Source organism: Heterodontus francisci, chromosome 11 (genome assembly GCF_036365525.1).
Source record: "Heterodontus francisci isolate sHetFra1 chromosome 11, sHetFra1.hap1, whole genome shotgun sequence".
Taxonomy (NCBI): Eukaryota; Metazoa; Chordata; class Chondrichthyes; order Heterodontiformes; family Heterodontidae; genus Heterodontus; species Heterodontus francisci.
In genome coordinates, this window is record NC_090381.1 from 114,728,611 (window position 1) to 114,742,574 (window position 13,964).

The 13,964-nt window shown below is 44.7% G+C and overlaps 1 protein-coding gene across 13 annotated transcripts in view; it reads left to right on the forward strand.

Moving 5' to 3' along the window:
• Positions 1-3,508, forward strand: part of LOC137375479 (traf2 and NCK-interacting protein kinase-like) — a 302,732-nt gene extending 299,224 nt beyond the window's left edge. For all 13 annotated transcript variants that reach the window (XM_068042793.1, XM_068042796.1, XM_068042799.1 and 10 more), the window contains one exon: positions 1,585-3,508. In XM_068042793.1, coding sequence (XP_067898894.1) covers positions 1,585-1,668 — 84 coding nt within the window. In that variant the 3' untranslated portion in view covers positions 1,669-3,508. The remainder of the gene's footprint in view (positions 1-1,584) is intronic.
• Positions 3,509-13,964: the final 10,456 nt, after the last annotated feature.

A 13,964-nucleotide genomic window follows, 5' to 3' on the forward strand; every position in this document is an offset into this window, starting at 1 on the left:
GAGCCCTGCAAACAAGGAAGATCCAAACCATTGTTTCCTCAATTTTTTTTTGTTTTTGTGCTCGACCTATTCATTTAACTGCACGGGCCCTTTAAATTTATTTGCGTAACCACGCACATGTGGTAACTTAAAAGGGTCGACTTGTGCTCAGCATGCATGGGAACTTCTATGTTGCTGTGTGGTTGCGTGGTCACACAGCTTAGAGGGAACATCGGTCCCGACTCCAGCCTGTAACTCACTCCTGGGTATCTGCGATTCTAAATATAAACCCTCTAAACCCCTCGATTAGATTCCAGCCTGTAACTCACTCCTGGTTATCTGATAGTCTATATATAAATCGCCCAAACACCTCAATTGCACAAATTAAGAGCTCAAGGTATTGGGAGTAATGTGTTGGCATGGATTGAGGATTGGCTAACACACAGAAGGCAGAGAGTCGGGATCAATGGGTCTTTTTCAGGTTGGAAAGACGTAACTAGTGGGGTGTCACAAGGATCGGTCCCAGGGCCTCAACTATTTACTATATACATCAATTACTTGGAGGAAGGGATAGAGTGTAATATATCCAAATTTGCTGACGATACAAAAATAGGTGGGAAGGCATGTTGTGATGAGGACACAAAGAATCTGCAAAGGGATATAGATAGGTTAAGTGAGTGGGCAAAAAGTTGGCAGATGGAGTTCAATGTGGGAAAGTGTGAGGTAATCTACTTTGGCAGGAAGAATAAAAAGGCAGATTATTATTTAGATGGAGAAAGACTACAAAATACTGCAGTACAGAGGGATCTGGGTGTTCTTGTACATGAAACACAAAAAGTTAGCATGCAGGTGCAGCAAGTAATTAGGAAGGCAAATGGAATTTTGGCCTTTATTGCTAGGGGGTTAGAGTTTAAAAATAGGGAAGTCTTGTTACAACTGTACAGGGTGTTGGTGAGGCCACACCTGGAGTACTGCGAACTCCGTATTTAAGGAAGGATATACCAGCATTGGAGGCAGTTCAGCTAGACTGATTCCTGCGATGAAGGGGTTGTCTTATCAAGAACAACTAAACAGGTTAGGCCTTTATTCATTGGAGTTTAGAAGAATGAGAGGTGATTTGATTGAAACATAAAAGATTTTAAGGAGGCGTGACAGGGTAGATGTTGAGAATATGTTTCCACTGGTGGGTGAATCTTGAACTAGGGGACATAGTTACAGAATAAGGGGGCACGCATTTAAAACTGAGATGCAAAGGAATTTCTTCTCTCAGAGAGTGGTGAATCTCTGGAATTCTCTACCTCAGAGAGTTGTGGAGGCTCAGTCACTAAATGTATTGAAGGAGGAGGTAGATAGATTTTTGAAATCTCGGTGGGTGGAGGGTTAGGCAGAGCAGGCCCGAAAGAGGAGTTGAGGCCTGGGACAGATCAGCCACGATCTTATTGAATGGCGGGGCAGGCTTGAGGGGCTGAATGGCCTACTCCTGCTCCTATTTCCAATGTTCTTAAGTAAGCTCCCCTGAACCCCTCAATTTGATTCCAGTCTGTAACTCACTCCCAGCTATCTGCCAATGCTATACCTTGAGTGCTAACCCTCTGCTGTTTCCAGGTTTTCTTTGCGTCCGTGCGTTCAGGTGGAAGTAGCCAGGTTTTCTTCATGACCCTGAACAGGAACTCGATGATGAACTGGTAGCAAGGCGGAGAGCACACAATCCGTTCAAACTCGCACTGACACGATGGACGTCGACAATTTAGAGAGATTTCTAACCTTTAAAGGAAAATGCCTCTTGACGTCACGGATATAAAAGGACTAATGCAATATAACAAAGCCTGTGTCGCGTATCTTGAGGTGATAGTGATGATGATGATGATGATGATTTTTTTTTAGTCCCAGTAAACTTTGTGCGCGTGGCGACGATCTCCGAGGGGAAACTCTCAGCATCGAGACCAGTTGTGAAGATTTCTTAGCATCTGGACATCCCGAAGATTATGGGGTTGTTTTTCCACACGTACTGTCTCATCAGAACTGAATACAGAGAGTATGGTGTTGCTGGTGTGCGAGGTATTGGAGGGAGCTGCGAGAATGGGCTGGGGTGGGTGGGTGTGGGTGTTACAAGCGGGTAACTGAACCCATGCTTGTTTTTTTCAAATATTTTGGGTTCCTTGTAAGTGTTAGAAGCAAGGGGCCTGGTGGGGTGGGATGAAAGGGCCTGTCAATATTGATAATTCTAACAATGAAATAGAGGATTAGCCATAAAAGGGAAAAAGAAACTTTTAGAAAGGTGAATTACTACTAATTTCGAAGTTGATAAAACAGCATAACCATTCTATCGCTGGTTTAGCGGAAAGACTCAGTTTGTGGCTGGGCAGTTTAATTTGCAGGAGTGGATTCACACTTTGACTACTAGTGTTAGGCTCTGGGCCTAGTCAGTTAATGGGTTTCCTTCAGATCGATGGTGTTTAATCCGAGGAATTTCTTCTGCAGCATCTTGTTCCCGTTGAACTGACTGGTCACAAACAAATCCACAGTGTCACTTTGTGAGGAAACGTGGGAGAATCAGGCATTTCCCTCTGACTAAATGTCATTTTGGGATGGAGTAGTGAGATGGAGATGTGGGAGAGAGGAGAGGGCTAGAGGGGAGAAGGAGATGGAAAAAGAGAGGAGAAAGAGCGAGGGAGAGATGGGTATGGGAGCTTTATTTTGGAAATATAATTCTCGTGACTGATGTGAAAGGGATCGGGGCTGGTGTTAACCCTTGCTAAAAGTGCCAAATGTCGAGGACGTTTCAAACATCTCCCCACAATTCCCCCTTAACACCCACCTGCCCACCCAATCCCCCCCCCCCCCCCCAAGGGCTGCAGTCCAGGACTTATTCTAAGAGCCAAAAGATGGTTGGGATATTTCCCACAATTGCCAGTACTGGAAAGCTCCCAGTGTGATTGCTGGGCCTTCTGTGTGGCCTCAGTTAGGGAGCTTCATCGTGTGTATTTATCTTAATAAAACACTCAGTGGGTTGGCATCGTAGGAGGGAGCTGGCACAGAGGGCAAGCTGGAGGTTGGCATATGAGCACTAAAGAGGTGGTCACGGATGTTACTCAGTCGTGTGTGTCTGGCCTCAACCCACTTTTGGTGGCGTTTTGTTTTGTTTTTAAAATGCAAATGCCAAAAAGAAGAAATTGATTTCCACACGGAATTACCCAGTGAGTCGGGCGGGGGTGGGTCGGAGGGCGAGGTGCATAGAGTGGGAACATAGCGTGTATTATTCAGGAGTTTGACGAGTTCTACTCCTTTATCGAGCCCACTGTGTATCTGTCTAAATGGTTGAGATTGACTTGAGTGATGTGAAGAATATTCTTTCCTTAAATAGCTGCAGGGCATGGCTGATTATGGATTAGAGTGTTGTTATGGATCGATCTATGTAATTTCCTGTTTTTTAACCTACCTCCTTTTCTCATTTTGTGTGTAGCTGTTTTAACAGCAGGTATTAAGTCGAGCTTGAAGCTTTTTTTTTTAAAAAAAAGGTAAATTAAATGTGTCATTTTCTTACCTTTCGGTTAATTGTGATTTTCATAAGACATTTCCTGCTCCGTAGTTTCCACATCCCTTTGCTTTATTTAGTTACACAAAGTCTTGCAACTTTCCTCATGCACCATAACGCAATCACCTCTGCATATGGGATGATCAAGGGTTTTGAAGGGGTAGATAGAGAGAAACTATTTCTTCTGGTGAGGGTGGGGGGGGAATCCAAAACAAGGGAGCATACCCTTCAAGTTAAAGCCAGGCCATTCAGGGGTGAATCACCTGTTCACACAAAGGGGAGTGGAAATCTAGAAGTCTGTCCACCAAAAAGTTGGGGATGCTGGGGGTCAATTGAAAATGTCAAAACTGAGATTGACCGATTTTTTTTTTTGGGCAGGGGGATTAAGGGTCACGAAATTAAGGTGAGTAGATGGAATTAAGACACAGGTCAGCCACAATCTGAGGGGCTGAATGGCCTCCTCCTGTTCCTCTGTATAAGTTTAATGAGCCACATTTGCTACAGTGCGGATTTGACGTTGGCCTCATGTTGACCAATCTCACATCTCCAAAGCTTCATGTACTGCCAGCAGTACTCAGACCAATCCCAGTGCTTGTTATGGTGCCCTCAGTTGGTGAATGGCACCTGGAATAAAAGTAAGTCAATGTGAACAGTGGTTCAGTGGGTAGCGCTGTTACTAAGTCAGAAGCCATCGGTTTGAGTCCCGTTCTACAGACTTGAGAACAAAATCTAGGCTGACACTCCCAGTGCAGTGCTGAGTGAGTGCTGCACTGTCAGAAGTGCCGTCTTTCTGATGAGGCCCTGTCTGTCCTCTCAGGCAATGTATAATGATCCCATAGTACTATTTTGAGAAAGGTAGGAGAGATCTCCCACTGTCCTGATCAACATTAAATCCTCAATCAAAATGATTAAATAAAGAGTATCTGATCACTTTTCTCTTTGCCGTTTGTGGGATCTTGCTGTGCACAAATTAGCTGCTGTGTTTCCGATGTTACAACAATGATTGCACTTCAAAAAATACTTCATTGATTATGAAGCACTTTGGGGCATCCTGAGGTTGTCATAGATGCTACAAACATGGAGTTCTGTCTGGCTGTCTGTTTCTGTTGTTATGATCCCCGTGGAGGTCGCCAACAAATGAAAAGAATCGAATCCACCCCAATTTAGAAAACCAAGATTTCACTCATACATTTTACTGTAACATTCAAACCAAAACCAACATAAATTAAACACGAACTAACAGTTAAATACTGGTTGATATACCTATCGTAAGAGTTACACATTCATCAGCAGAAAAGTCAAAGATAGTCCATATCAAGCTTCAGAACAGCCTTATCAGCAAGGTGGTGCTGAACAGTCCCACAGCACAGCAAAATCAGGATCTTCCTCAGGTAGTTCTTCAAGTTCTATCTTCCAGGATGCACCTACTGAAGTAATGCAGTCCCATCGATAGCGAGCGATACTATCTTCCCTGTAACGGTTTGGTCTTGTCATCTCGCAACCCGGCCAATTACCGCTCCATCAGCCTGCTCTCAATCATCAGTAAAGTGATGGAAGGTGTCATCAACAGTACCATCAAGTGGCACTTGCTTAGCAATAACCTGCTCAGTGATGCTCAGTTTGGGTTCTGCCAGGGCCAGTCAGCTCCTGACCTCATTACAGCCTTGGTTCAAACATGGACAAAAGAGCTGAACTCAAGAGATGAGGTGAGGGGGAGTGCCCTTGGCAGCATTTGACCGAGTATGGCATCAAGGAGCCCTAGTAAAACTGAGGTCAATGGGAATCAGGGGGAAAACCCTCCGCTGGCTGGAGTCATATCTAGCGCAAAGGAAGATGGTTGTAGTTGTTGGAGGTCAATCATCTGAGCTCCAGGACATCACTGCAGGAGTTCCTCAGGGTAGTGTCCTAGGCCCAACCATCTTCAACTGCTTCAATGACCTTCCTTCAATCATAAGGTCAGAAGTGGGGACATTAACTGATGATTGCACAATGTTCCGCACCATTCGTGACTGCTCAGATACTGAAGCAGTCCATGTAGAAATGCAGCAGGAATTGGACAATATCCAAGCTTGGGCTGATAAGTGGCAAGTAACATTCGCGCCACACAAGTGCCAGGCAATGACCATCTCCAACAAGAGAGAATCTAACCATCTCCCCTTGACATTCAATGACATTACCATCGCTGAATCCCCCACACTATCAACATCCTAGGGGCTACCATTGACCAGAAACTGAACGGAGTAGCCATATAAATACCGTGGCTACAAGAGCAGGTCAGAGGCTAGGAATCCTGAGGCGAGTAACTCACCTCCTGACTCCCCAAAGCCTGTCCACCATCTACAAGGCACAAGTCAGGAGTGTTATGGAATACTCTCCACTTGCCTGGATGGGTGCAGCTGCAACAACACTCAAGAAGCTCGACAACATCCAGAACAAAGCAGCCCGCTTGATTGGCACCCCATCTACAAACATTCACTCCCTCCACCGACGCACAGTAGCAGCAGTGTGTATCATCTACAAGATGCACTGCAGCAATGCACAAAGGCTCCTTAGACAGCACCTTCCAAACCCACGACCTCTACCAGCTAGAAGGACAAAGGCAGCAAATGCATGGGAACACCACCACCTGCAAGTTCCCCTCCAAGTCACACACCATCCTGACTTGGAACTATATCGCCGTTCCTTCACTGTCGCTGGGCCAAAACCCTGGAATTCCCTTCCCAACAGCACTGTGGGTGCACCTACCCCACATGGACTGCAGCGGTTCAAGAAGACAGCTCACCACCACCTTCTCAAGGGCAATTAGGGATGGGCAATAAATGCTGGCCTAGCCAGCAACACCCACATCCCATGAATGAATGAAAAAAACCCACCTCGACCTTGCCCATACCGTCCTGATGGTGTGGTATCACTGATAACGTTCCAGTCACTGAAGACAATTGTTGTAAATCATTCCCCAATGTTTAGCTTCTTTGTCACAGCCAAACTGTTTCAACCAGCTTCTTTGTAGACTGATTCTCCAGAAGGCCAGAAACTTGCAGCTCTCAGCCTGTCTCCTTAAAACTATCTGGCTGATCTTCCATCCACTGCAGACTCATTCTCAACTCTCCAAAAATGTTTTCACAAAACACAAAGCAACCTTGCAGCTGGCTTCTACCTTTTTTTCAAAAAAACCTCTGGTCAACCAACACGCCCAGCTTTCCGTTTTGCTGGCTTAACACTCTAGAATTTTCTCGACAAACTGAAACTAAAACCTCCAGTCTCATGTCCTTGGTCAAAAAAAAAACTTTCTCCTCAGTCACAGGACTGTTTGATTGTTTAACCTGGGTTTGAGTCCCAGAACCTAGAAACTCCCAGCCTTAAATCAGGGACCGTCTTAAAAACACCAACACAAGCTATACGACATCTCACTGTCGTTGTCTGTTTCTCTCTCTCTCTAGCTGGAAGTTTCTTGGAATTGGGTAAGTCCCAATGGTCAGGACCACACGCAGGTCATGAACCCACATGGGCGGACAGCTGATTGGTCAATTGCTCTGAACTGCAACTGCTTCTGCACATTCTATTCCTTTATACATGTCTGTGTTGGCTTATTTTTTATGAATAAAATTACGATGGTTTCATTTTTTTGCTAAAATGTGCATTTTTGATAGGTATTACCAGTTTGTTATTCACTTTCTGATAGATATCAAAGTTTGTATTGGAGGGAACAGAGATGCCTGTGTATGTTTTACTCACAGGTGCAGTGATCCTCAGTAACATGATGCTCCTGAACTAGTCCCTCTGACCTGGAAATTGTTCGGATGATTGACAGCTGCAGCATCAAATCACAGTGGCTGCCCAGAGCAGAATGTGCTTCTGAAATCTTTGTTTATTGTTGACTTGCTAAAGGGTCTCTTCGTCATTGTAAGTCATTCAGCCCACGAGGAACGGATATAAAGAATTACATCGCGTCTGCAGTACAGAAACAAGCTGTTCTATGGGGTGTTTATACTCCAAACAAACCTTCTCCCACCCTACTTCATCTCACCCTATCAGCATATGCCTCTATTTCTTTCTCCTTCATGTGTTAATTCACCTTCCTCTTAAATATATCCATGCAATTCACCTCAACTACTCCACGTCATACCTCGCCATCCCAGTGGTCTAATGGGTAAGGCACTCAGCTCCAAAGTTAGGGTTTGTGGCTTCATGTCCCATCTGGGGTGTGGTGGCTTTTTAGTGCATGTGTCACAAAAAGTTAGTTTGCAGGTACAGCAAGTAATAAAGAAGGCTAATGGAATGCTATCCTTTATTAACAGAGGGATTGAAAATAAAAGTAAGGATGTTATGCTTCAGTTATACAGGGCATTGGTGAGACCACATCTCGAATACTGTGTGCAGTTTTGGTCTCCTTATTTAAGGAAGGATGTAAATGCGTTGGAGGCGGTTCAGAGGAGGTTTACTAGATTGATACCTGGAATGAGCGGGTTGTTTTATGAGGAAAGGTTGGACAGACTGGGATTATTTTCACTGGAGTTTAGAAGAGTGAGGGGAGACTTGATTGAAGTAAATAAGATCCTGAACAGTCTTGACAAGGTGGGTGTGGAAAGGATGTTTCCTCTTGTGGGTGAGTCCAGGACTAGGAGACACTGTTTGAAAATTAGGGGTCGCCCTTTTCGGACAGAGAGGAGGAGAAATTTTTTTCTCTCTGTGGGTTGTGCAACTTTGGAACTCTCTGCCTCAGAAGGTGGTGGAGACAAGGTCATTGAATATTTTTAAGGTGGAGGTAGATCGATTCTTTTAGGCAAGGGAATCAAAGGTTATCAGGAGTAGATGGGAGTGTGAAATTCGAGACACAAACTGATCAGCCATGATCTTATTGAATGGTGGAGCAGGCTAGAGGTGCTGAATGGCCTACTTCTGCTCCTAATTCATATGTTCGTAGTAGCGAGTTCCACATTCTCACCACTCTCTGGATAAAGAAGTTTCTCCCGATTTACTTATTGGATTTATTAGTGACTATTTTATATTTGTGGCCTCTAGTTTTGGTCTCCCCAACAAGTGGAAACATTTTTAACTACCTTATCAAACCTCTTCATAATTGTATAGACCTTTATCAGGTCATCCCTCAACTTTCTCTTTTGTAGGGAAGAGCCCCAGCCTGTTCAGTCTTTCCTGATAGAGTAGATGCACAGGGGACAGGGGATTATTTGTATGTTTCAACAACAACTTGCATTTATATAGCACCTTTAATGTAGTAAATCATCCCAATGTGCTTCACGGGAGTGTAATCAGAAATAACCTTGCACTGAGCTAAATAAGGACATATTTGGACAGGTGACCAGAAGCTTGACCAAAAAGCTAGCTTCAAAGCAATGTTTTGAAAGAGGATAAAAAGGTGGAGAGGTTTAGGAAGGAAATTCGAGAACGAGAGGCCAAGGGAGCTGAAGGCACAGCCTCCACTGGTGGAGTGAAGGAAATCGGGGATGGACATGTTGCTCCCTTTATTTAGGAACAAGCACATCATCCAAATTACTTCTTCCTTCGGAAACATCTAGCTCACCTTTCAACCCAATTATACAGATCATTCTGCCTAGTAATTGATTCCACGTTACCCTGTGCCGGAAGAAGATCAATCTGATTTCCTTTCTCACTTCCTATTTTTTCCGCCTTGCTTCCACAACCCATAATAGTCTTACCCAACAAAAATCTATCAGTCTCAGTTTTGAAATTTTCAACTGATCTCAAGCATCCACAGTATTTAGGAGGTTACGCATTCGCTCACACACACACAAGAAACAGAGAAGGGAAAGAGGAAGGTGGTTTTTAGTGGGGGTAAGGTTACGATAAACCTGTTTAATTCTCCTGTGAATCAAGTTCCAGGTGGATGCCGGCCTGAGATGATTGTAGATTTCTCTATTGTTTGAACATTCTGTTGAAGATGGTGGGTTACCTCTAACTATCACTGCTGTATACTGGAGATGTTGGATTTTTCTCAGCAGGGCACTGTGCTTCCTGGCTTGGCTGGAATTCACACTGTTAAAGTAGTTTTACCTTCTGGGTCAGTTTCTCTCTCTGACTGTCTTTTTTTAAGGTAAAACTGTGTCACTTCTCACCACCTGGTAGGAGACAATCTCCTCTCTTCCCCATGGTGATCGCACAATGGCCCAGGACGTGGCCACTTCACACCTCCTTTGTTTCAGAAGACGACATTAAATTCTGGAATGTTTTTAGGATAGGTGTAAAATGGGTTCTATTTGGCTCCTTTTGGCTCAAAGATTTTCCTTTGTCTTTGTCAGCCGGTTTCAATACACAAAATGCCAAACCCCTTTCTTCGGTGGCCATTTTGGACCGTTGTTCAATTTTTAAAAATAAAGGTTCATTTTTTAAAGACAAAGTCCGCTTTTTATAACTCTTCAGATGATTGTTGCGTCATTGCACTTCCGGTATGCGGGACATTCCTGTCATCGCCCCTGAATGTCCTAGCTCTAATTTTAAGATAATACTCGATAATCTGGATTCTCCCCCACCCCCCCCCCCCCACCACCTGAGGAAGTAGATTTTCTCTTATCAAACCTATCAAATGATATAATCATCTTAAACACCCCTTAATCTTTTAAACACATGGGAATACAAGGCCAGGAGAGCACAGAGTAGTTAATACAATGGGAAGATAGGTGGCAGGTGAGGTTCAATGTGCCAGGACAAGTGGGAATTTCAAGACTGAGGTTGATAGCTTTTTGTCGGAAGGGGGTCATAGAGTCATAGAGTTATACAGCACAGAAATAGGCCCTTCGGCCCATCGTGTCTGTGCCAGCCATCACTATTCTAATCCCATTTTCCAGCACTTGGCCCATAGCCTTGTATGCTATGGCATTTCAAGTGCTCATCTACATACTTCTTAAATGTTGTGAGGATTCCTGCCTCTACCACCTCTTCAGGCAGTGCGTTCCAGATTCCAACCATCCTCTGGGTGAATATTTTTTTCTCAAATCCCCTCTAAACCTCCTACCCCTCACCTTAAATCTATGTCCCCTGGTTATTGACCCCTCCACCAAGGGAAAAAAGTTTATTCCTATCTAAACTATCATTGCCCCTCATAATTTTGTATACCTCAATCATATCTCCACTCAGCCTTCTCTGCTCTAAGGAAAACAACCCTAGCCTTTTCAGTCTCTCTTCATAGCTGAAATTCTCCAGCCCAGGCAACATCCTGGTGAATCTCCTCTGCACCGTCTTCAGTGCAATCACATCCTTCCTATAGTGTGGCGACCAGAACTGTACACAGTACTCCAGCTGTGGCCTAACTAGCGTTTTATACAGCTCCATCATAACCTAAAATAAAAGCAAAATACTGCGGATGCTGGAAATCTGAAATAAAAACAAGAAATGCTGGAACCACTCAGAAGGTCTGGCAGCATCTGTGAAAAGAGAAGCAGAGTTAACGTTTCGGGTCAGTGACCCTTCTTCGGAACTGACAAATATTAGAAAAGTCACAGGTTATAAGCAAGTGAGGTGGGGGTGGGGCAAGAGATAACAAAGGAGGTCTAGATTGGACCAGGCCACATAGCTGACCAAAACGTCACGGAGCAAAGGCAAACAATATGTTAATGGTGTGTTGAAAGACAAAGCATTAGTACAGATTAGGTGTAAATACACTGAATATTGAACAGCAGCAAGTGCAAACCTGAAAAAAGAACAGTGGGTAAGCAGACTGAACAAACTAAGATGAAATGAAATAAATGCAAAAGAAAGGATTGCAAAAAATGTAAAAAAGAATGTAAAAAAAAAAGGAAGAAAAAATAACTAAAAATGAAAGTAAAATGGGGGGCTGTCATGCTCTGAAATTATTGAACTCAATGTTCAGTCCGGCAGGCTGTCATGTGCCTAATCGGTAGATGAGATGCTGTTCCTCGAGCTTGCGTTGATGTTCACTGGAACACTGCAGCAATCCCAGGACAGAGATGTGAGCATGAGAGCAGGGGGGAGTGTTGAAATGGCAAACAACCGGAAGCTCAGGGTCCTGCTTGCGGACTGAGCGGAGATGTTCCGCAAAGCGGTCACCCAGTCTGCGCTTGGTCTCCCCAATGTAGAGGTGGGGGATGAAGGTGTAGAGCAATTGCTCCCGCCCCGAACTGGAAAACTTTATCAACTTTGCTTCCAATTTGCACCCTTCTCTCACCTTTACGTGGTCCATCTCTGACACTTCCCTTCCCTTCCTCGACTTCTCTGTCTCCATCTCTGGGGATAGGTTGTCTACTAATATCCATTATAAGCCCACCGACTCCCACAGCTACCTCGACTACACTTCTTCACACCCTACCTCCTGTAAGGACTCCATTCCATTCTCCCAGTTTCTCCGTCTCCGACGCATCTGCTCTGATGATGTTACCTTCCATGACGGTGCTTCTGATATGACCTCCTTTTTCCTCAACCGAGGATTTCCCCCCACTGTGGTTGACAGGGCCCTCAACCGTGTCCGACCCATTCCCCGCACCTCTACCCTCACCCCTTCCCCTCCCTCCCAGAACCGTGACAGGGTTCCCCTTGTCCTCACTTTTCACCCCACCAGCCTCCATATCCAAAGGATCATCCTCCGCCATTTCCGCCACCTCCAGTGTGATGCCACTACCAGTCGCATCTTCCCCTCCCTTCCCCTGTCAGCATTCCGAAGGGATCGTTCCCTCCGTGACACCCTGGTCCACTCGTCCATTACCCCCACCACCTCATCCCTGTCCCAGGGCACCTTCCCCTGCAATCGCAGGAGGTGTAATACCTGCCCATTTACCTCCTCTCTCCTCAATATCCTAGGCCCCAAACACTCCTTTCAGGTGAAGCAGCGATTTACTTGTACTTCTTTCAATGTAGTATACTGTATTCGCTGCTCACAGTGTGGTCTCCTCTACATTGGGGAGACTAAGCGCAGACTGGGTGACCGCTTTGCGGAACATCTCCGCTCAGTCCGCAAGCAGGACCCTGAGCTTCCGGTTGTTTGCCATTTCAACACTCCCCCCTGCTCTCATGCTCACATCTCTGTCCTGGGATTGCTGCAGTGTTCCAGTGAACATCAACGCAAGCTCGAGGAACAGCATCTCATTTACCGATTAGGCACACTACAGCCTGCCGGACTGAACATTGAGTTCAATAATTTCAGAGCATGACAGCCCCCCATTTTACTTTCATTTTTAGTTATTTTTTTCTTCCTTTTTTTTTTACATTCTTTTTTACATTTTTTACAATCCTTTTTTTTGCATTTATTTCATTTCATCTTAGTTTGTTCAGTTTGCTTACCCACTGTTCTTTTTTCAGGTTTGCACTTGCTGCTGTTCAATATTCAGTGTATTTACACCTAATCTGTACTAATGCTTTGTCTTTCAACACACCATTAACATATTGTTTGCCTTTGCTCCGTGACGTTTTGGTCAGCTATGTGGCCTGGTCCAATCTAGACCTCCTTTGTTATCTCTTGCCCCACCCCCACCTCACTTGCTTATAACCTGTGACTTTTCTAATATTTGTCAGTTCCGAAGAAGGGTCACTGACCCGAAACGTTAACTCTGCTTCTCTTTCCACAGATGCTTCCAGACCTGCTGAGTGGTTCCAGCATTTCTTGTTTTTATTCCATCATAACCTCCCTGCTCTTATATTCTATGCCTCGGCGAATAAAGGCAAGTATCCCATATGCCTTCCTAACCACCTTATCTACCTGTGCTGCTGCCTTCAGTGATCTATGGCCAAGTACACCAAGGTCCCTCTGACCCTCTGTACTTCCTAGGGTCCTACCATCCATTGTATATTCCCTTGCCTTGTTAGTCCTCCCAAAATGCATCACCTCACACTTCTCAGGATTAAATTCCATTTGCCACAGCTCCGCCCATCTCTCCAGCCCATCTATATGGTCCTGTAATATAAGGCTTCCTCCTCACTATTCACAACACCACCAATTTTCATGTCATCTGCGAACTTACTGATCATACCTCCTATATTCACATCTAAATTATTAATGTACACTACAAACATCAAGGGTCCCAGCACCAATCTCTGCGGTACATTACTGGTCACAGGCTTCCACTCGTAAAACCAACCCTCAATCATTACCACCTGTCTCCTGCCACTAAGCCAATTTTGGATCCAATTTGCCAAATTGCCCTGGATCCCATGGGATCTTACCTTCTTAACCAATTTCCCATGCGGGACATTATAAAAAGCCTTACTGAAGTCCATGTAGACTACATTAACTGCTTTATGCTCATAGAATTTCATAGAAACCTATAAAATTCAAACAGGACTTGACAGGGTAGATGCAGGAAGGATGTTCCCGATGGTGGAGGAATCCAGAACCAGGGGTCATAGTCTAAGGATACGGGGTAAATCTTTCAGGACTGAGATGAGGAGAAATTTCTTCACCCAGAGAGTGGTGAGCCTGTGGAATTCACTACCACAGAAAGCAGTTGAGGCCAAAACATTGTAT